This window comes from Serinus canaria, chromosome 1, assembly GCF_022539315.1.
Source record: "Serinus canaria isolate serCan28SL12 chromosome 1, serCan2020, whole genome shotgun sequence".
NCBI classification, from domain to species: Eukaryota; Metazoa; Chordata; class Aves; order Passeriformes; family Fringillidae; genus Serinus; species Serinus canaria.
In genome coordinates this window covers 18643676-18667210 of record NC_066313.1, presented here as the reverse complement: position 1 = coordinate 18667210, position 23535 = coordinate 18643676, and the positions used below count along the sequence as shown (strand labels likewise).

At 40.1% G+C, this 23535-nt stretch overlaps 1 protein-coding gene across 5 annotated transcripts; it reads left to right on the top strand.

Annotated features, from left to right (window-relative positions):
- Nucleotides 1-220: 220 nt before the first annotated feature.
- Nucleotides 221-21680, top strand: CD47 (CD47 molecule). 5 transcript variants are annotated; one of them, XM_030234024.2, is made up of 11 exons: nt 221-375; nt 3545-3895; nt 7481-7570; nt 9231-9332; nt 9700-9792; nt 10315-10410; nt 12427-12519; nt 14249-14280; nt 16579-16603; nt 17253-17280; nt 19315-21680. In XM_030234024.2, exons 1-10 carry the CDS (start codon nt 330-332, stop codon nt 17276-17278), a joined length of 954 nt encoding a protein of 317 aa, XP_030089884.1. In that variant the 5' UTR covers nt 221-329; the 3' UTR covers nt 17279-17280; nt 19315-21680. The 5 variants fall into 5 exon arrangements, with proteins under 5 accessions (XP_030089884.1, XP_050842265.1, XP_030089886.1 ...); XM_050986308.1 differs by lacking the exon at nt 17253-17280; XM_030234026.2 differs by lacking the exons at nt 16579-16603; nt 17253-17280.
- Nucleotides 21681-23535: the final 1855 nt, after the last annotated feature.

Here is a 23535-nt window from a genome sequence, read left to right as displayed (position 1 = left end):
GTGCGGGAAAACTCGATCCACAACACCGCGGCTGCAGAGCTCAGGCGGGCGTGAGATATACGTCCTGCTAATCACTTTAAAAAGACACCACACATCACCAAAAACAAGCCTTATCGCAGCTCAACTCCCGCGGGCTGCGGCGGAGTACCGAGGTGGGGCGGGGGGGGGGAAGCGGGGCTGTCCGCGAAGGCGGCCCCGCCCCCGCACCAGCGGTGCAGCCAATCAGCGGTGCGAGCGCCCCCCCTCCCATTCCTCCGCCGCCCGCCCGCCCGCTGCGGCGCTGCTCGAGCCGTCGCTGCGCCGGGCCGCGCCACCGCCGCCGCTCCGCCATGTGGCTGCTGGCCGCCTCCGTACTGCTCGGCGCCCTGCGCGCAGGTGAGTGCCCGCCGTGCCCGCCCTCCTGCCTTTCTCTCCCCTTCCCTCGTCGTCTCGGCTGCTCCGGCTGCGGCCGCAGCGATCGCCCCGAGGCGCATCCCGTGCGATCCCGGCACGAGTACCGCGGCGGTGTCTCCGGCGAGGCCCTCGGGGTGCGAGGCGGGCGCGAGGGAAGGGCTGAGCCGCCCGCCGAGGCGTGGGAAGGGGAGGGTCGGGTGGCGGTGGCGGCGGACTGGGGCCAGTCCCGGGGCCAGCGGGGCGGAGCGGCCGCCGCCCGTCCCCCCGCCGCTCGGTGAGGGGACTCGCGGTGCTCCTGCCCGGAACTCCCGGCTGTTCCTGCTGGTAGCCGGCGCGTGTGGCAGCGCGGATCCGCCGTGGTAGATCGCCATGCTTTGGGAAGGATCGGGGACACACACACACACGCCCACAACACACGCTGTTATCCAGTCCCCACCGCTCCCCGCATTGTCCCCGGGGCAGGCGGTGGGCTGCTCCCCGCAGAAGTTGCGGGGGAGAGGAGAGACAGCGTGCCCAGAGCTTTGCTCCTCACCTCCCTGAGCATTAGCGGAGGCTCAGCTCCCTGAGCTTTCCTGAAAGTGTCATGTTGGTCCCCCGCTGCCCAGGGTCTAAGGTTGGCGGCGTTTCTTGATCTTTAATGTGTTTGTGTGCCATGGAAGTGCAGCTGACATTGCACAATCTTAAATTCTTATTTCTCTGCCTTGAGAAGAAACTCGGTAGGGGGACGGGGCTAAAAAGATTTCAGCGAGGTGCAGGTGCTGTAGTGTTGTTCTGTCAGTAAGCAGCACATCGAAACTTGCGTGCTTAAACCTCCTGTCGAAATCCCAATCTGGTTTCCGGGGTTAGCAATAGACTGGCTTAAATGTCAAGCGCCCCGGCGTGGTTTGCGTGAGGAGGTGAGAAGGGCCGGCTCCCATCAGGTGCAGTGACCACGCTTAACCAGGTCTGCCAACTGTGTGCAGCAGTTCTGAATTTGCTCTGCATGTGCAGAGCCTTTCTGTGGCAGCTTCGCAACTGCAAGTTCTTCAGAAGCCCCCACGCTGCGTAATGTAAGGCTCTAAAATTGCCACCTTCATATGACACCTCTAAGATGATAATCTACGGGAAAGTTGGAGGCGAAGAGCCCACCCAGTAATCCATTGCCTGCAGGATTTGGTAACTGGTGGGAGAGGGTTCTCTTGGCTTCCTCTTAGCACCAGAATTGTTGGGAAGTCGGTAGTGGAAGTACCATCTACAGGAAGCCGTGGGGCTCCCTTTAGTGGGAGAGCAGCCACACAACCTCTTCCGTCAAAGCAGCTGGGTCACAGAGGACAGAGCCTGCAAAAATGCAAGCATGCTGGCTCTGAAAAAGAAGAAAAATTCCAACGGTTATTATCATGATATAGTGTGAAACAGGTGTGAAATTTATTTCACAAAGAACCGTTGAATGTTTTAATTGTTTACGTTTGATTTTTATTAGTGCATAGGTTGAGGCTTATGTATGGTTTCCCTTTGTTCTGCTTTTGTTGCTTTTATTAGTTTAAAAATGCAACACAATGAGTAAACCAGAGAATACTTCTTCCTCATTGTGAAGTGCGGTCATGCATAACATATACAGAGCCAGTTTATTTTAAGCTTTTGATATTCAATAGTAATCCAGGAAATAGTGTTAGAATATTAAAGCAATATTTAAAACTAGTGGTTTTTTTAAATGTGATCTGAGACTCTTGATTTGAGGGGAGAAAAAAATTAAAGAGCTACTGCAAATAGTGACATAACTTTTTCTTTCCCTTTCCTTTTGTTTTTTTTTCCTTTCTCCCCTTGCCCTCATTGAGTTTAGTCATTAAATACATACCATCATTCTGAGCTGATTTTATACATGTGAATATAAGTTTCCCTGAAGTCCCTGGAGCTGTTCCAGTGTGTAAGTCTCAGTGTTTACAGTGTTAGGGGGTTCTCATATCCTTTCCCATATTTGGTTTTATCAGTTGGCTGTAGTAAAGCATTTTGAATTATTAATGGCTCTGGGACTTTGGGGAGCAATTACTATGAAGAAAGCTATTAAACTTTTTGTTATGATTTCATACAAACAAGGAAAAATAGAGAAAATAAAATATTCAAAGCCTTCATAGCTTACAGCCAAGCTAGTTTAATTAACCTATTTTTTCTGGTTTCTGATGTAATTTATATACTGCTGTTACAATTTTTTATATTCTTAAGAGCTAATGAATGAATCTTCATTTCTGATAAAGTCTTGGCATAGGGCTGAGTTCTGTCTTGAAACAGTTGTCAGTCAGTACTACTGTTTTAGAGGTGTGATGCCATGTAGGAGAGAGATGGGAAAACCCAGCAATGGTGAGGTAATCCTTTGAGGTGTTTATATTTTTCTTCACCTGCATTGAATGTGATTGTTAGAGACAATAGTCATGGTGATTTGTAGTACGGGTTGGTGATTTTTATAAATTCTCCATTTTCCATTTTGTTGTGTATGCAAATACTAAGTACTGATCTTATTTAATATATGGTATTGTGTGTGCACATTCTCCACTGGAAAGGAAAAGAGAGAATTTGCAAGAAATGATCTAAACCTATGGGCATTTGGCTCCACCTTCAGAGATAAGAGGGAACAAGTGACAAAGCTTTCTTGACTAAGCTGCCCTGCCTTTTCTCAGAAGTGTAATAATGAGACTTTCTTCCCTGTGTCCTTAATGAGCTGTAAAGGGAGCTTGGCTGGAGCTGATGCCTGGACCTCTGTTTATAGATACTTTGTGTGATCAGCAGCAAAAAACTGAACATCAGTGGCACAGTCTGTAGTTAATGTTATCTGTATGCTTTGCAGAAACCAGACAGTATTTCCCCTTGTGAAATAGAAGTGTCCAAGTAAATAAATGGCAACCCAATTTTTTTTTTCTAATGTATGATAGGTTATGGTATCTATATATTTAATTAATGTGAGAATGGCTTGAATTTGTGTAGAATTAGAATTGTGTAGTAAGTAGAATTATAATAATTTTTTTCATCTTCTGTTGATCCCTTAAAGCATGATTCTCTTTTTGTGGTTTCACGGTAGAGTTTGTTTTATTTTCCCAAGTCACTTGTTGTAATTATTTCTTTTTGGTTTTGAGTATTAAGAAATAATTCTGAATGTGTCCATTTTCATTTTTCTTTATAGGTTCTGCCCAGTTGATACTCTCTGGGACAAGTATTGTAGAAAAAAATGACTGTAATGAAACCGTAGTTTTACCTTGTTACGTGACTAATCTAAAGCAGAACAATGAAAATGTCATGTTTGTTACATGGAAAAGGCAAGGAATTATAATTTTTTCTTATCATGGAGGAAACAAGAATTTAAATGTTCATCCCTCATTTTCATCTGCAAGACTTCTGTCCAAGCCAGAATTAGTCAAGGGTGTGGCCTCACTGGTGATTGACAGTGCACAAGCAACTGTTGGAAATTACAGCTGTAAAGTAACAGAATCAAACAGAGAAGGAGAAATAAAAATGGAACTTAAAAACAGCTCAGGTGAGTCACCTGCTATTGTTTCAGAACCTATTGGAAGGGGAAAGCAAACAAAATCTTAAGGGAAAGATAAAAATAATGAACATGGTAACAACATGGGTTCCTTTAAAGTTAAAGACAAAATATGTAGCACCCAGGCCTTCTAACTTGCAAGTTAATATGGCTTATTTAGGTTTAAGTTAGAGGGGAGTGCTTCCATGGGAAAACTCTGAACACATTTTTTTATTCTGTAATAATGTCTGTGCATGATTTAGGTCCCATATAGGAAAATCTATGCTTTCCCACATCTTTTTGATTATGTAGATGCTGAAATATTCAGCAGTCTCATGTTACTATGTGACATATTTCTGATCATCTTCGTAATACTGAAATGTATACATCCATCACAGTGTCTGCAGAGATCTTTTCTTGGAATAATTGCTTCTTGCAACCTTTAACTCTGCTGGAAGACTACAGATAGAACTAACAGAAATTCTGTTTTAAGAGCTCTAAAACTCAGTCTGAAAGTAGGCAGTTTTCTAGCAAGGTTGAAGATGCTGCTGCTAGATGGCAGCTTGTTGGGTTTTCTAGCATTAAATGTCATCTTCAAAAGATGGTGTTTAAAGTGATGTTAAAATGAATGAGATCCACTAAATGAATTTCTCATCTAGAGAGCTGTTTTACTTTATCTTGTCAGTCGCAGACCATGTTCTCCAGTGCCTCACTGTTGGATAATGGATTCTGCTGTACCTGTGTTATCTGTCCAGTGCTATGCAGATGTGACAATTTCACTGGACATAGGTGTGCCCTGTTCTTCTGTTTTGCACAGGGGACTTACCTCTGGAGAGCTGCTCAGAAGCACTGAATGTGTTGCATATGTATAGCACATGGAGCCTTACTCATGCACTCTAGAATTTTTTTTGGTTTTGCTATTAGTTCTCGCATTTCACAATAAAATATTTGTGAAGCTCAAACAGATGTTGTGTCCTGCTGCAGGCCCTTGTGTAATTCTCGGCTGGGTCTGGTTGTTGAGTTTACCATATACCCTGCATAGCAAATGTGATCCTGAAATTGAGAAAGGCACAGCCACTGAAAGGGAAGATGCTAGAATGTAATTTTTTTCTTAGAATGCTGCAAAAACAGGGAAGAGGTATAAACAGTTTCTGTTTCCTTCATTCTCTTACAGCTTAGTCAGCCTTTTTTGGCTGTTTATGCAATTCAGTTGCTCTCCAGAAGAAGAAGCAAGGCTTGAGAATGTAGGAGAATCAAGTGCCATTTGCAAATTTTATTTTCTCTATGTTTATATTTATGAAATTGGTATAAAGACAACAGAGCAGGAAACTGATAAATTTTTTCTAATTTCATTTTCTAGTTGTCAGTTGCGGCGACAAAGGACCAAAGGAAAAATATGTTTAGTGAAAAACTCATAGTTTTGAGGTTGCATTAGGTTTGAGAGTATATGCTAGAAAATGTAACACTTATGTTTGAGGGTGAAGGAAAACACTCTCAGTTCTTCTACACAACTTTTGGTTGCTTGTTCTTCCTCCTCAGTGTTCTGGAGAAACTCTTGAGACAATAAGCTAATCGAAGAAAGTTTAGTGAGTGAGTTTTGTAAAGGGTTAGTGGATAATGGAAATCCTGTACCAGTCTTCACCGGGTCATTTCTGAGCAATGATTTCATGCTGTCACTACTAGCATGTTCCAATTGATGCTTTAACAAAGTCATACGAGAGCCAGCTATCCTCCATCTCTCTTAAAGAATTCCTGGATTCACCTAGGCAGTGGGTAAGAGTGTGAGCAAGATTTCTGTGCAAGTGCCCCCATCTTTGTGCACAGACATGCTTTCATGATCAGGAGAGTGACTGTCAAGTTTTCCTGCTTCCTTTTCTTTTTCCTCTCTTCATCATCTCTTTTCTTGCTGCTTTTTCTCTTCTTTCGTCATCCTTCTCATTTCTTCTTTTCTTCCTTGCCTTTTCCCCTGTTTCCTTTCCTTTACTCTTCTCTTGACTCTTCTTTCCCCCAGTCTGGAAGTCTCTCTTCTTAGCGTGGACCTGACTGCCCTATATTGGCTCTCAAAACACTCCTTTATACCAGGAGTTCAGTTGATTACTATGATGCACCAGAGTAAGGGAAGTATATTTCCAGGAAGATGCTTTCAGCAGTTCCTCTTCTTTGCATGTTGCATGTGTCTGCAGTATTGCAAGCTCTTCTGTACAGGAAGATTTTTCAGACTCCATGACCTGGAGTCTGGGGCTTCAGCATGCAACACATGGCTCTGTGTTGCATGCTGAAGTCCCAGCAGATATCAGGCTTCTTGGTTGCTTTCTCTTTGCACTGGATAGTGTCAGCTGGAAATGCTGCAGAGGAAGTGAATTGGCTCTCAGAGTCTCTGCTTGCAGTTACTTTCATTAATTATTTTCAGTTGCATCAAACAGCATCACTGGGATTTGGTTTATCTAGGGAGTCGCCACTGTGCATTACGAGTTACTGTTCAATATTAGTTGCTTTTTTGATGTGCTTTTTCAATATTTGAATGAAGCAAAAAGCCTTGCATTAAATAATTCAAGGAATCAACCTTGTTTTGGCGAGTTAGAAGTTAGAAGCAATTTCTCCATTTTCTTGCCTTCAACTTAATGTTTGCCTTGTATTTCTGTTGTATGTACTGTATCTACTTCTGTGACCTCTTGTGGGAGGAGGGGAGGGAAAGAAGGAAATTGGTGAGCTTAGAAGCTGCCCTTAGGGTATTTAATTGGCATTTAAAATTGTGAGGTATTGCTGCTTAATTACATGTTTCTGGAGCAAGAGATACAACTTTATGTATGGAGAAAAATGCAACAAATGCATCTAAATAAAGATTAGAAATTTCTTTGGAAGCAAATGTGTAGGCAGAGGAATGATGGAAAATACAATCTAAGAAATGGAAGCTTTGGATTCCACTGAGCGAACCTAAATGAATATATGAGCAGAGATGCAAGAATTAACTGCATTTTTTAGTTCAGTGGAGATATTTTCAGAATTTTATGTTGGAAGGTGGCTTACAGGGTCTTAAAGCATGACTGACTGAACAGCCTAAGGCATCCAAAATGCAGGGGGAAAAAAATCTAGATGGATGATGTTGGGAGGACTTAAAATTGTTTCCCTCTCACTTAGGCTAGCTCCTGTATTCCTTACCACACATCCGGATTTCTTCCGGAGTTACTGCCATTGAAAGTAGAACGGAATGGCTGAGGAGGCATCAGATTGGACCTTTCATATCTTCTCTGCTTAACCTACATATTGTTTTTCTGATTTACAGAGATTTTTGTCGTTCCACAAGTTCAGTAGCTTGTAGTGCTAAAAATTAGCACCAGCATATTCTCTGCTCCAGTGGAAGTTAATAGTTCCAGTTTGGGAAGTACTGGGATGGCTGGAAGTCCTGAAAAAGTAGGTTGTCGCGCAGAAAAATACAAAGGTAGAGGACATAGGTTTCTTAGCCAATTATAATTATTAATGCTGAATTACATATAGTTTTGGGCAATCTACAGCATAGCCTAAGAGGAATGATAAATACAAAGCAAATAGCTGCAGTTTTTGTTCTCTTCCTACTATTTTTCTTTGTTTATTCTCTAGGATCATGGTTCCTTCTAGTGGAGAGGGCTGTCATCATATCATTGATGTGCTTACTTGTTATTTTATGTGCAGCTCAGTTAAGTGTTATTGGTAAGTATTTACTCTTTAATCCATTGCAGTTGCTGATTTGTCCTGAAATCACTTCCATGCATAAAGGCATCCATGTAAAATGAAAGGTGGTACTCACATCTAAGAGATGTGTGGAAATTGATCCAGATAATACACAGAGGCGTGGTATGTGTGAAGCTTTTCTTCGCAGTTGATTCACCATGACAGTATTGAATAATTCAAAAATGTTTCATTATATGGCCATGAAATCAATATGATAGAAGGATGGTGTGCTCTCTTCTTAATGTAAGTCTTTTCATTAGTCTTTTAGCACTGGCTTAGTTATAATTTAATACTGACATCAGTGCTTTTGTTAAATATTTTTAGAGGCAATGCATCAATTCACCAGTGACAGACATCCTTAGATGTTCTTCACACACTGTTGTCCAACATCTTTGCAATGCAGAGTATGCTTTGTGTCCTGGTCTTTCAGATGGTGCAATTTGTTACCTTAGTCTTTGAGGTTTTTCAGCCTTTTTCAATTTGTAGACTTCTAAAAAATAAACCAAAAAAAAAAAAAAAAGAGAAACATTTCAGCTAAGAGCCAAGTCCGTAAGAAATGGAAAGTAATTGCACTGAGAGTGGTTTGTAATAGTCACATAATATTCAGCTATCTCTGTATAACTTCCGTTATTACTTTTTTGGGAATCTCTTGAAGTGTTACTCTTCAAAGGTCTATCTATGGTCCAAGGTTGAAAACTAATACATACTTTAAAAAATGGTTTTATCTCTGTATTGTTATATTCCTGATTTTCATATTTTATAATGGTATAGGAACTCTGATGTGTTCAGGACTTGTCATTGCCCTGCATTCCTAGCAGAACTTCCAACATATTTAGGAAAATAGTAATTTCATGGAGAAGCACTGTTTTTGCGCCTGGGCAATTCATTGAAAAGTCTTGGCTTTTGTGAGGAAATGAGGTGTCCTATCTGTAACTTAATAAATATGGGTGTACTTATTGTTTGTTGGGATTTTTTTGTGTTGGTGCATTTTTTTTCTTTAAATTTTACTCTTTTAGGTAACCTGGGAATCCACCAATGACACTTTAAATAGGTTGTTAAATTGGGCATGATTTTTCTTTGTGCTGTTCAGAAATGTTTGTTTTCTTGGTTCTGTGCGTTGGGGGGGTGTTGTATTGGTTTGTTTGAGGTGGGGTTTTGGGACTTTCATTTACAGGATCGGCTTTTGGGATTTAAGTTCCTCTGGGGGGACAGAGTTGATGTGATGTGTCTGAGCTCACACAGTGTCATAAAGAAGAGACTGAAACCTGGAATTTCTAAATCCCTCTCTTGACACTCACCTGGGTAAAAAATTTACTGTAACATTTAAATATTAGCAGTGCATCTGCCTGAATTAACCTGTACCATGTCCCAGAGTTGCTCTGATAACATGTCAGCTGAAGTGCGTGAAAGGAGAAAGTGAGAATTTGACTTGAACCCTGATGCTAGGTGTAATTTTTCTGAGTAAGCCATATTAACCATATCGATCAATAAAAACAAATTAAATCTTGGGAGCGGATATAGTTGTAAATTTTAGGAGTTTGGGTGTCTTTATTTAGGAACAGTCTGAGTCATAAATCTGTGTATTTCAGTGGGAGAATTGGTGTGTCTGAGTGATTGTTTTCCTCTCTGTCTCTTTAAGGATTAAAATATGAAATTGAATCTCAGAGGAAAGTGTACATTATTGTAGCACTTGTCATCTTTGCAGTTGTAGCTGGTGTAGGTGCTGCTCTTTTTATCCAAGGTAAGTGATTAAAATTGCTCTCAATTTAAGGGAACAAGAGCGGAAAATAATCTCTTCAATTCTGTAGTATGGAAGTTAGTACCACCTATTAATTGCCATCTACTAATTTTTAAATAAAAAGAATATACAGACTACAGCAGAAACCGCATTGGAGTTGTCAGGCCCTCAAGTGATCATAGGAAGATACTGACTCAAAATTTATGTATATTTTCTATCCTCTTGCCTCGGGTAAATAATAGGGACTAGAAAGTGACTTCTGGTTCATTCAGTGGGAAATGTGGTGATGCCAATGAGTTATGTTTGTTGCTTTGTGCGTTACTCCAGTTAACAATTTTGATTTTACTGATTCCCACAAAAATGTTTGCAGATGGCTATACTGTACGGAATCAGGCTGGTCTTGGCCTAATTGTAATCCCTGCTGTCATTTTGGTACCGCTTCAGTACGTTATGTTTGGAATTGGTGAGTATTTCTTTACTCGTAACACATGGATTGAAGCAAACTGAGCTATTCCCATAATCTGCAAAATATTCTGATTTTTATAAACAGGTCCTACAATAGCACCCTGGGTTCATCACATTTATAGTATCTTGAAAAAAAATATTTAGCTTGTGTTTATTGGGCTGAGTTGCTTCACAGAAGATGTAGAAGTTACATACTTGAACAGTGAAATTTAGGGTAGCACAGCTGAGTGATTTCTGCTCACCCTTCCTGAGTTTAGGGAGTGGGTTGGATAATTGGCTCTGAGAATGTGGGTTCCATTTTTTCTAATTGTTGTTTGATTATAATGTTATTTATATGTATATATAATTGTATGTGTGTGTATACATACAGGAGCCTTGACTTGCAGTGACTTGTAGGCTTGTTACCATGCTGATTGGCTGAGCTTAGAATGTAGGAGAATCTGATTTCCAGCTTTATGCAATTATCTGTATTTTACATCTCTGTAGTTAAATTTTATAATTTTATTTCTTTTTTCCCCAGTTTTTGACAGTCTACTGCAGGCAACATTGGCTCTGATAGGTTTGAAACTTCTTGGGTTTATAATTGCTGTAGTTGGTTTTGCACTGTGTGTCCCAGGTAAGCAGTTAAGTCTTCTGTGAAAAATGTATCTTTTACTCTTGTCTACACCTGATGTTTGTTTATTTCTAACACTAAAACTTTGTGAAAATGGCTTCACTATATGGAATGTTAGCTAGTAACTTCTGTAAATGTACTTTAGGACTACCATGCTAATACTTTTATGAGGTAAAAGAAGAATAGCCTAAAGCAAGTATTACGTACATCAGTTTCATGACTGCATTCTGTGAGCATTTGCTTTAAAAAAAAAAAGTTGTTTTAATTTTGCATGTTTGTGTTGATTTTAGATGACTATTACTGTTACTGGGGCCTAGGGTATTTAGAAATTAAGTAATACTAATTTTCACATGTTAAGTGATTAAATCAGAAATTCTTTGCTAAGATGAGTCCATTAGTATTTCAATGAATACCAGTAAAGCACATTAAGAAGGTAAATGTAGAAACAGTAAACCTGGGTTTGTTCTCAGGCTGTTGTAAGTGGGGTTGTGGCTGACACTGTTTCATCACTCAAAAAACTGTCACTGTGGTCAAGGAACACCACCTAACCACCACACACAGTGATGTCCCTTATCCCTGCCCCTGGTCTCCCTTTGTCCCCTCCCTGCTTTCCCCTGTGCCACCAGAGAACCCCACAGCAGAGGAAAAGGTCAATTTGAGACTAGTTGTCCTTGGCAATATATTTAGTAGGAGAATACATATTTGTGTTCCTTGTAGGCACTTTATGTTCCTGATTTATTGTTTTGTACACATTTTAGTCGTTGATTTGTTTGGGGACTTAAGACCTATTTCTTATTTCTCCTTGAAGTGGTTTCTAAAGATCTGTCTAATCTGGGTGAAATGACAGCCCTTTCAGTGGAGTTGTGATTTGAATTTTATGCTTTTTGTTTAGTAGTTACAGAAGTATTTGTAAGTTCTGTAAGTTAAATTAGTAAAATAAACTGATGAGAGATTTCTGGTAAAGCATTAATGCAAGGATTTTTTTGAGGATGTTTTATAATGCTTGTAAATGCAAAGTGTCCCTAGTTTTTTTTTCAGGGTGTTCTTCTCCAATACATACATTGTAGTGTTACTTGTATCTCTGGGAGTTCAGCTCAGTGACCCTGTCCTGGATTGAGTTGACAGATAGTTGTAACAACAACAGTATTGTATTCTGTCATGTAATACAATTACAGGCCATTACAGTTGGGACTGAAGATGTATTAGCTAAGCAGGATAAATCAGTATATGCCTCTGTATTGGAATAAAATCCCAATATTGCTAGGTGGAATGTGCCTGGGCTTGTCCAGCCCTGCTCTGGACCAAAGGTAACAGCTGTGGTGTTTCACCTCAGAGACACCTTTGGCTGGCTGGCAGTTGCAGTTGGGCACTCGGAATAAGTCCAGGCATGGTAGAAACTCAGTTTACCTCTAGTGGAAAAGGTTCAGGCAATGGTGAAGAGGAAAGGGAGCGGATTCCGCCGGAGGGTTAAATCCAGAGTTTTATTCCAGGGTCAGAGAGCTCTGAATCTTGGTAACAGCTCCAACTGAAAACCGACCATATGGTTTCAGTGTCTTTTAAGCCCACGGGCGGGGGGGGGGGGGGAAGGATAGGTGAGCCACCAACCAGGTAGGAGGGGGAGGGTTTCAGGGGACAATGACACCTGGACAGGCCAGTGACCCCAGGTCTGAGAAGCATCTTTTGAACTTCTGCCAATCACACGACACCCTTACTGGAATGTGGAGCTTGATGGACATCACTTCGGAAAGGGGGCAAGGGGGAGGGGAAGGAAGAGGTTGGCACACCTGATAGAGGAACTGGGACAGGATATTGCTTCACACTGCAACACCTGTGTATCATTAAAGAATGTATACAAAAAAAGAAATATGCAGGAGTAGTTCTGGGATAGCTTTGAAAGTGAAATTAAACATGCCTGTCTTTATCAGGTTTATTTATTTTACTAAGCAGTTATATCTGAAAATAAGAGTTTGTGCTTTTTTGGTGTCAGTTGACACAGTTCTTTTATTGTGTTTTTCCCAGCCTGTCCTCCATTACATGGGTCTGTTCTGATTGCTGGCTCAGCTATTATGGCTATTGCAAGTTTGCTTAGTCTGGCTTACGTGTTTATTATGGGTAAGTAGCACCTAATATTCTGCATTATTTTCCTTTCAAGTAGACATAATTTACCTGAGCACAAGGTGTACTTTCACAGTTACATAGTTTTAAAAATTATTGAAAAGTTGTCTGTATGTGTTGGCTTTGTTTCACAGAGTGTGTGGGGAATCTTGAGTTAAGAAACCCACAGTTTATCATCATAAACTGTTTCGAGATCAACACAGCCAGGTTTCTTAAGTAAGAGTGTTTCAGTGGTAGGAGGGATATTGCTGTTTAAGTTCTGCATTTACACAGTTGGCCAGCTGGCTCTTAGAATGAAGAGAGCAAAAGGGTGTAAAGGATTCTGTAGAGTGGGTTGTGGGATGGTGGTGACAAAAGCTTATCAAAACATGGATTTAAAGAAGCAAAAATCTGCCTACTGATTTGCACTAGTTAGAGGTAGGTTAAAAGAAGAGCCATTTGAACGTGCACCTTTCATTTTAGTGAACCCTGTTTTTCCTCCTGCTTAATTTTAAAACCCAGGAGAAAAGCATAGCAAGGCATTGTTTCAGAAACTGATCTGTTCATCAGATCTCAAAGAGATGAGAGATTTAAAGATGTGATAAATAAGCAAAACCCAGCAATGCTGTGTGATTGCAATGCTGGCACACCATAGCATAACATTGCATGGACTCTGCAGCTTGGGTCAGAGAAGCCTTGGTTTCCAGCTGTGCACAGGCTCTTGAAACACCTTGTTGTTGTCCACCCTCTGTGGACAGAGAACTGTGCAACTGAGGATATGTTACTTCCAGACTCAAGTTGCTGAAGTGTTTACAGTGAGTGCAGTCACAAGTCTGCACTGAACCATTGAGTCTCCCAGGTTAATGTGTGCACACAATGTGTGGGCATGGCCAGAAGTAGACCCTGAGACAGGGAGAATTTCCAGTGGAGAAGAAATTAAGGCAGAATGCCTAATATTTGATATGCAGGTTAAATGAAGATGAGTCAAAAATATGGCAGATGTGAATCAAGCCTCTTAATAACAACAATAAATTTTTATTTTATTGACTTTGGTTTACTTCTTGAAACTTGTATAGTATTCAATGCTGTGTGCTCATGGTCTGCTTAAATGTTGCATTTCTGGTTTGATTGTGCTGGTGAAGAAGTCAAATGTGACTATTGGGGTAGATTCTAGCATGCCAAAATAAGCAGAATGAATAGCGAGTAACCTAATTCACCTTTAGAGCTGAGTGCATGAGTGGGACAATTCACATGCTGTATGTGATAAGATTTTTTTTTTTCCTAAACAGAACAGTGCTTAGAGGCTCTAAGATTTCCAGATCATAGAATTGAGTACCTTTGGACAGGGAAGTTGCAATTCTGTGTGTTACAACTCTGTTGCAAGTTTTATGAATAGACAATACCTTTTCCAAGGTAACAAGTGACAAGATGAGAGGAAATGGCCTCAAGTTGTGCTGGGGAAGGTTTAGATTGGATATTAGGAAAAAATTTTTCTCTGAAAGGTTGGTCAAGGATTGAAACAGGCTGCCCAGGACATGGTGAAATCATGATCACAGGAAGTGATGTTTAGCCCCTTGGGGACATGGGTTAGTGCTGGTGATGCTCCTTGGGTTGGGCTTGCTGTTTGCTTGGGCTTGATGTTCTGGGAGGTTTTCTCCAACCTTAACAATTCTATGCTTCTATGTTTTTATTTGGTTGATTGTGACGTTTTTTCATCTGCTTGGTCACTTTTTTGTAACTATTTTAGGTTCCAGAATGAAAGATCATCCTCGTCCGGGGGTAAGCTTAAAATTAATAAATTTGGGGTGACTAGATGGCTCAGGGGATTGTAGTGAGATACTGAACCTTTCTTCACTAGTTCGAATTCAGACCAGGTTGGTAGCAAGCAACAGTTCTGGCTGTGTAACAGATGTCTAATGTTGAGTGAGTTGGTGGTCTCCATTGTCCCTATTGAGTGTGTCTCTAGTACTGTAATTGCCAGCCTGACATAAGGCTACTCTGACTGTTGTGCCCAAATGGAGTTTCCATTGCTGTCACTAAAAGGTGGTGGGAGTTTGGTGTTCTTTCACAATGCACTCTTCCACCTGAATATTTAAAAGCCATTTTGCTCACCTTATTAAAAAGCTTTTTCATTACCGTGAGTGTAAAACATCCTGGTGGTCTGTAAGAAAGAGTTAAAAGGTTTTTTCCTGTGGTCTTGTACACTAGAACCCTTTGGTATTCTCTTCAGTTCCTGGCTATACAGATGGCATAACCTTGAACTTTTTTCTCATTTTCCTGTAATGCCCCATAATTTGATGGGACCTTCTGAAAAGAAAGTGCCTGTCTTTAGGTAACACAGAACAAATTGAAAAATACCTTGTTTTTTTTAAAGAAGGTTTTTCAGTTGGTAGTTTTGAGTTGTAGAATAATAATTTCCAAAACAGGAATTTTCACAGACTTACACAGTGCTTTTGAGTGATCCATGAATGTGAACTGCCTGATTTCTGGTGTTTTCCAGAAGCAAGGAAAGAGGCGCAGCTGTAGAATACCAGTAAAACTTCCTTGCAGCAGGGAGATATGGCAAATACTAACTCATCCCACCTCCTGGATGCCGGCCATCATTTGAGACACATTTTCAGGTCTCCAGTCTAGAGCCTGAAACCCAGCTGTTGAAGGAAGATGGTTTCTAACAGTGGGAGCTGACTGCTGTTGGGACAAGAGATTTTTTAGATCTTTTTTTTTTTTATTTCCTTTGCTTTTGCTCATCCGTTTTTCTTGTAAGGAATGGTATTTCAGAGGATTAGTCTTTCTTTATGGAAGGAATATAAGTGCACAGAGTTTAAAAAAAATGGAATGAAATGAGGTTAAAAGCTGTTATAAAAATGAGCTGAGAAGTGAATTGAAAGTCTGCTTTATTCAAAATGAAATCTTGCCTTTATATAACATCCTTGTGCTTGTAGAATGGAAGTCACCAGGGTAAGAGGAGGGCGGGTTTTTTCCCTTAACTTAGTTTTGCTTGTAAATAAACTTTGAACTAGAAACCAGCATGCACAATAGCATCCTTTGATGGGAACTATATCCTGTTTATGAGCTGCTTTCCTCACAAGGTGATCTTCCACGGCAGCAAGGAATTGAGAAATAAATAGCCACAGCAGCACAGGAATGAACATCATGTTACTCTCTGAATTGGAGACAGGAATGAGATCAAAAGAAGTTTCTAAAACTTAGAGGTCATTGGAAACCTCAACTAGTACAAATATGTTCTTTGCAGCTGCAGGTAGCTGAGGACTAGATACAGAGGAATTCAAGTGATAGAATTTGTGTTCGTGAACTTAGGGCTGCTAGGGAAATTCCTGGTGGAAAATGGAGTGTGTTAATGTGCTGCTTGTTTCCATCAAGGGCTCTTCAGCCTATATTGCTGTGCTTTGAGGCAGTAAATAGGTGTGAAGTAATTTTAAGAATACACTTTGATTCTGTGTCATCTAATGACTATGGAAAACTTAATATTGGTGAAGGGTATCATTCTGACACTGGGGCACACTTAAAAATTATAATTGAGATTTTCCTGAGTTGGAGAGTGAAAAGGTTTTTGAAATTTGCCATCTTAACCAAGTACTGCCTTTTTTTTTTTTTAAGCATTTCTATAGGTTGCATGTGTTGTTTCTGTCTACCAGACTAAATGCACAACTGTCATGTATTTCTTTCTGAGGAGATCCTACTTGATTTGCTTGGCTACTAATTTTCTTTTCTTTTTTTAGTCCTGCTGCTTTGTTACTAACCATTGATCAAATGACAGAAATTATCAGTTAGGTTTTAGAGCTTAAAAGTAGTATCTGCATGGCTTCCGCTGCCACCTAGGGGTATTTCATCTGGGTAAACATTACAGTAAGGAAAAACTACTTGGAGAATGCAGCTATTGACTGATATAAATTTTTTTTCCGACCTTTAGTCATTAATTTGATTAACATTAAGCTTTCTTCGTTTTTGTAGAATCACTACTTACTGTATATGTCAATTAGAGTAATTTAACTGTGGCCAGCCCGAAGTAAACATGAAGGCTTTTTATACATATATATATTTTTAAATGTTTTGCAGAAAGCTGTAGAAGAACCACTAAATGGTAGGTGATATTCAAGGTTTATCTTCTCATTAAGGGATTAATTATGGAGAAAGATGGTTCTAGTTCCCACTACCACAACACTAAGATGGCAGATCAGTGTGGCAACTTATGTGGCTCTGTGAGTCAGTAAGAGTTTGATTTCTCAATAAAATATTGCCTGCAGCTCCAGACTCCCTGTTTTATGCCACTGTACTTGCTAGCCAGAGGCACTGTTTGACTGTTTTAGGACAAATCTAGTATCTCACTATACTATGTCCACCCTCTTTACTTTGCAAAATGTCCAGCTTTTAAGGGAAGAAGAGGGACTCGTATTGAAAGTTGATGTTAATTCATAAAGATTTATTTAGGTTAAATACTTAATGATCACAGAAAAAAAAAATCTGTTCTTACCACTCTATTATTTTCATATTTCTTTGGGTTGGGGAAACTCTCATGGTATTGGGAGACAGATAGCACTTAAGGTGAGGGAGATTTACAGTGAAAAGGGGATGACTTTGAATTTTTTTTTTTTTTTGCTATTATGTTCACTAATTGGCATGCTGAATAGTAGCAAGTTCTAACCTGAATTTTAGATCTAACCTTAATATTAACCTGTGAAGCTTTTATTTCTGTTTCACTCATTACTAATCCATCTTCTTGACTTTTAAAGATGCAAAAGGAGTGATGTTAGAATGATGGTAAGTCTTAACAGATGCTTGTTTCAATGGCTAAGCATTTGAGGGTTTTGATGTTTAGAGTAACCCAGTGCTAATCAATAAAACTTGGAGGACAGGTTTCAGGGCAGGTGCTGTTCTTATTAAAATTGTATTTAATTGAAAAGAAAGAATACATGTATCCTATATCAAATATAGGGGAAGAATGTGTATTCCTAAACCGTGAAGAGGTTGAGTCAGTGAGAGAACTGTGCAATGGTGTGTTTCTGATCAAATGTGGAAAGTCAAATAGCTTTATGCTTCCTTTTTGCTCATGTAGTATATTTAGGATGCATGGAATGTTTCCTTGGTTGTTCTATTTGGGTGTGGGGGGTTTTTTGGTTTTGGTTTTTTGGGTGTGGTTTTGGTGGTGGTGGTGGTTTTGGTGGGTTTTGGGGTTTTTTTGGGGGGTTTTTGGTTTTGTTTTATTGTTGTTGATATAACTAAGCTCTCTCGCTGCATTTAATTGATGATCTCCAATGGAAATTCACAGGAAATTGGTTTAAAATTAACTTTCTCTCCCTCTCCCCCTCTTTAGTTGTTACTTGGATTCTCTGGGTTTTGTTAGATTGTATTCCAATCAGATTTCACTCAATTTATTATTTTTCAGATTGCTCTCATTGAAGAGCTTAAATTTTAGGCTAGATGGTAAAGTTTGAAAATGAAAACAGTGCTATTGAGTCTTTTCTATTCAGCAGCTGTACTTTTCATGGGATAGGATAAAAAAGCACTTGATGCTGTTGTTACTTAGGTTTCTCCCTGAATTCTGAGCAAGCTTGTCATGAGGTATCACTAGAACCCTTAGCCTAGTATTCCTGCATTCAATTACAACATTTTGCTACTTAGAAGGAAGAGCAAACTCACTCCAAATCTGTTAGCTCGCTTGAAATACTTTTCTAGCATGCCGTTTCTAGGAGGCATGAATTGACAATGAGCAAATAAATGAGGTACTAGTTAGCTCTAATTGGAAAAAGGTGCATGAGTTTTAAAAACAGGTTTCCTTACAAATACCATGTGCTGTTTCGATTTGTGTTGCTTATGACTAGCACATTTGATTCATCCAAATATCCCATGTAATAATTATCTAAACTAATAGGAATACAAGCACTTGTACAGTACAAAAGGACAAGTGCATTGGTGTCTCATAAACACGTTGGTAAATGTATACCAGTTAGTGTAATCTGAGCTGGATGGAGTGGAAGGCAGGGCCTGCTCCAGGACTGGTTACTGCTTATTCTTGACAGAGTTGAGACCAGGAAACAAGTAGATATTTGCCAGTCCATTGCAGTAGAGCAGACCAGAAGGGAGATCAGGATGGGCTCTCTGCAGTTACCTCATCCTGCTGAAGAACAAGGCAGAATTTTGCTTGGAGATGAATTTTAAATAAGTTGCTCGTTTTTTCTTGGGTCTCATTTAGGTTATGAAAACCTACCCTGTAGTGCTGAGGTGGAGCTTCCAAAAGCACAGAAATTGTCAACTACCTATTTAGTTTAGGATAGAGGTAGAAGTTTGTTTTTTCTGCTCCGTAAGATGGCTCCTAACCAGTGACAGAAGGTTTTACAGATGGAAGGCAAATGCTCTGACTCACATGCTTGAGGCAGTAACCTATTGAGCTTTACCTGCTTCTGTGTTAACCTTCCCTGGAAAATTCACACACAGACTGAAGCAGGGATGAATCAGGTGCTGAAGCTGACCAGCTTATGAAATAGCACATGAAAGTAAACTAGCATTAGAATATATGGACAGGGTGGGTCAGGCAGCTGAGCCTCTGAGCCAATTCAGCTTATTTAAATTCACAAGTGGAAGTTCCAAGACAGTGTCCTCATTTCTTTTGTGGAGAGGCTGAAGCATCACTTGTTGTTAGTAACATCTTTTTCCACTATTTGAATGCTTTAATGTGCTTTCAATTTTGAAATGGAAAAAAAAAAAAAATCTGTAAGCTGTGACTTGCATAGGCAGCACAAAACATGGCTGTTCTTCCCAAACAATATTTCTTTTTCTTTCTTTTTAAATTCCCAGAACTGCAGAGTTATGTGATGCATATATAAAAAGTACACCGTTGTTGATACACCGTGGCCTTGAAGATGCACTACTCATCAAGAAGAAATTCAGGACTCTAGTTGTTTTGCATGTGTGGCAAAAGTGCTTTTGATATAAATGACATAATTTTATAGTCACAGCAGCTGTAGCAAGGAAGATGTGTGTTTGCCCACATGTGATTTTTATTTTCTTTTATTATGTTGTATATGGGATGGTTGAGGGTGAGACTATAAAAAAAGCACTATTTGTCCAGTACAGAGTCTCCCTGCAGTAATCCTTAGTGGTATTATTTTCAAAAACTATCATTAGTCACCGCTTTGATAATGGGCCTGCTGAGCCCAGAAATTGCAATACCATTTAGACTTGTTTTCTTTATTTGTGTGCATGGACAAAGTATGGTTTATGTGTACGATACAAGCAGGAAGTAGAGATTGTACAAATACATCTTTTCTGACATTCAGCAAGATTTTATTAAAGAAATACAAAGTTACACACAAAGTTGCATAAGTACAAAGTTTATTCCCAGCTCTCCTGAAATTATTAACCAAATTCTAATTCCACGAGATGTTAGTATTCCTCTCTGTGGACAGTAGTCATGTGTGCTCTGGTGGCTGATATTTTTGTCCAGTGAGAGGGCTCCATGCCTCCTCTGTATCCTTTGATGAGAAACTGCTCAGCTGTTGGAGCCTAATTCAGCACTGGAATTACAGAGCACAGGAGCTGGTAATCTTAATGCTGAATGTGGTTCTTGTGTGTGTTCATGTTGTGCAGTGTGTGGAACTGGAAGCAATTTCAGGCTTTCTTAACTCAATGAAATTGTGAAAGTCGCGGATGCTTCATAAAAATAGAAGTTTCCTATTTAGTATATTTTTGACAGTTTAAAACCTTGTTTTCTTGAATGGAAAAGAGCTATATAATTTCTGGCCCAGATTTGTGTTGCTGCCATTACATCACAAATACATAAAATACAAAGTAGGAGGAGCTGATGAGGAGTGAGGAAGCTCAGTTTCTGTATATATCTAATGATATGGTTAAAAATCAGTTTACTAGGACTTTCACATTCCATGAGATTCTGCTATGTTTTACAGCTACTTTGAGAGTTGTTCCAATATAGTTGGCTGCTCTTGGACTTTACGTATGCTTTGTAGAAATCTTGACACTGTTTCCTGTTTGTACTAAGGTACTGTATTTCAAAGGCACACACGGTTTTCTCCTTCTAACAATTTAAAAGTTGGTTTGGAAAGCTGTTGCCAAACGGTCACGTAATAAAATCCATGTTTTTAAAGATCCTGAGTAATTTGGCAGTTCTCAGAATTGAATGTTACAAACCAAGGTTCATATCCATGTTGTGGGTGCGTGTTGCAGGGATTTGCAATGGATCTGTGCGTTGAACTCTTTGAGTCGCATTAAGAATTTAACAAAGCAAAATTGAGGTGTCATATTTTACAGTAGGTGCTGTCATAATAGTCCCTCTTGCCAAGGCTGCAGGACTGAGCCTTTTAAAGCAAGCTATGGGTCAGCCCTCACTGGGATCAGTGGAACTGGATGCAGGGAAGAGGGTCACCCATGCGATAAAATATGGGAAAAACATGTATGGCTCTCATTTACTGGCCTACTTTGCTAGTGGAAGTATTCACGTAAGGTTTGAGCTCTTAGAGATGAATCTTTTGGTGCAGGTTTTTCCATAATCTCGGTGATACCTAACTAAAGATGGGAGATGGTTCTCCATTACAATTCAGTATAAAAGTTTTACTAATTTAGTATTGTGCAATGCTCCTTGTTTATAACTAGTGATTCCCTCTGGCGAGTTCAAAGTCTTAGCAGCTAAGTTAACTGGAATTCTTTTGAGGTATTCTGCCTTATAAAAACAATTATGTATAATAGCTTTATGTTAATTTCTGTTAAGCAAACTGCAGCAGAACCCCGCTGTGTCACCGTGGGATCAGGCCGAGCTGTTCCTAGGAGCTGTCAAAACCTGAGGAGCTCAGTGGCTCGCTATGGGCTGCAGAATTGGGGCCCCAGAAATGGGGAAAAACCTACCATCCTGTTGTATTAAGGGCTGGATTTTTTGTAGGTGGGAATTTAAAAGTGAGAGTTCAAAAAGTCATTGGTACACCTAGCCAGCCCTTTCCCACCAGTAATTTAAACCAAAGTTGTTCATAACTGTATGCTTTCATTTGTGTGTGTACATATGTGTGTATATATAAATATATAGACATTTAAATATCTATAATCTATAGTCTTTACCCAAGAAACTGTTTTTATTTATGAAACATGAAATTATTTTGTAAATATTGTGCTAATATTCTTAAAAAATAAAGTCATTTTAAGTTGTTTTTGCAGGAGATTTTCTTGTTGCTAGCACATTGAACTTCTGTAGCTGCTTCCATAAATTCATAGTCATAGCTGCTCTTCTCCCTGTCTTTGTGTATTACTTCCTGGATGTACAGGAATGTTCTCAAGGTTACATAGGCTGCTGCAGATGATTTTGGGTGTGTTTCTCCTTAGAAAGGTCATCCAGATGGTGAAGTGAGTGTGTAGGCTGCCTTGTAATAACTTCAGTTGTGCTCTCCAACATCAGCCATCAAGTGCTGTTGTCCCAGTGTGCTGTGGAAAGAAATGAGGAGTAACAAGCTGCTGCTGCCACTGTAACTTCAGAAACAGCAGTGCAGCACCTCTGTTCAGTCCGTCTTTGTAGCCCTGCAATGGAATTTCTGTGAGAGAAGGATCCCTTGTGTTACTGCTGAAGTACTGCTGGATGAGTTCTGGATTTCCTGAAGTTGTCTTTAATGTTCGTTTGACTGTGGAGAGAGGAGCTGCAAGTTGTGCCTGGTAGTCTTTCCACTCACACATCCTCTTCAGAACAGCTGAGCTGATGGGCAGTGGAAATTATTGGCAATTCCCTTGTTTGTTCAAGGTGACTTTTAACTGCGGCTGTTGAACTTCAGTGTCTCTACAGAAATGTTTTGTGACTTCTCTAGACACACCTTCCTCTCTAAAGGAGCCATGAACCACAATTTGAGCTATTTAAACAGAATTTTAACAGTTTTAGAATTTTCTGTGCAGGGACCCAACTGCAGGGTAAACTGCAAGCTCAGGAAAACTGGTCTTGAAGCTCAGGAAAGCTGCATGCTTGAACTTCAGGGTGAGAAAGAAACTGTGCTAGTCTAAATGTATGTGACTGGAGAATATCTCAACACAGTACCTATCAGTGATGCTCAGTACCTGTGATCCAGACTGCTTCAGTCAGTTCAACCAGGAAAACCCAACACAGATGTGAACTTCCAGTCCAGAAGCCTTCTGAAAGCACTTGATCAGAGCAGAATTGAGCAGTTGCTACTGAGTTACCTGCATAAGAACAGAAGTGGACAGCCTCTGGTTAATTTCCACTTTGCAGAAGAATTTATATTTCTTTCCTATGGAAAATAATGCTTTTGTGCTCGAGTCCTCTGAGCCTTTGTCATAGATGCAGCCAGTACTGTCGTGGACTTCAGTACCTCCTTGCTTCCTGTATCCTTGAGGATTCTTGCAAGGCTTTCAGGATGAAAAAAGTGTGAGCTGGACTTCCTCTAGTTTCCATGTTGCTTCCCTACTGTGCCTGCAGCAGAAGCGCAGCAGGGGTAGGGCATGGCCTGGGAAGTGCACCCCAAATCCTTCACTCTGCAGCTGGGCTGCAGGAAAAGGGCAAGCAGTACTCAAAAATTACAAGAAAAGGGCAGAACCAGACTATTTTTCAATGAAATGATGAATTGGCAAAAAAATTTAATACACAAATGTAAATAGCACGGAGACGAGGATCATCTGCCCTGGGGGAGGAAAGCTGCAGTGTTGAAAAAAGTTTTTGTTTCTTCTTTTGCTTTTTTTAAAGACTACAGACAGAAGGCTTCTGAAATTATTGGGCTGGAGAGTGGGTGCTGTGAAGGGAAGAGAGAGTCTGCCATGAATACAAGTTTGGTGGGAGAATTAAAGAGCATAGGAACTTCAGGTTTGCCAGAAGAGCGTGAACAGTTTCTCCTAACATTGCTAAAATTGGTACTTTTGGACTTTCCAGAGTTATGGGACTAATTCTGTTTCTTCACTGAAAAGGTTGTCAAGCACTGGAGCAGGCTCCCCATGGCAGTGGGGGAGTCATTGGATGTGGCACTCAGTGATACCGTTTTCTTGACAGGGTGGTGTTTAGTTAAAAGTTGGCCTTGATGA

Excerpts from the sequence above, each read along its gene's own strand:
- CD47 (XM_030234023.2), top strand. The coding sequence starts at position 330 with ATGTGGCTGCTGGCCGCCTCCGTACTGCTCGGCGCCCTGCGCGCAG. Across the intron at positions 376-3,544 it reads GCTCGGCGCCCTGCGCGCAG|GTTCTGCCCAGTTGATACTC; the intron begins GTGAGTGCCCGC and ends TTTTCTTTATAG. Across the intron at positions 10,411-12,426 it reads TTTTGCACTGTGTGTCCCAG|CCTGTCCTCCATTACATGGG; the intron begins GTAAGCAGTTAA and ends TGTTTTTCCCAG.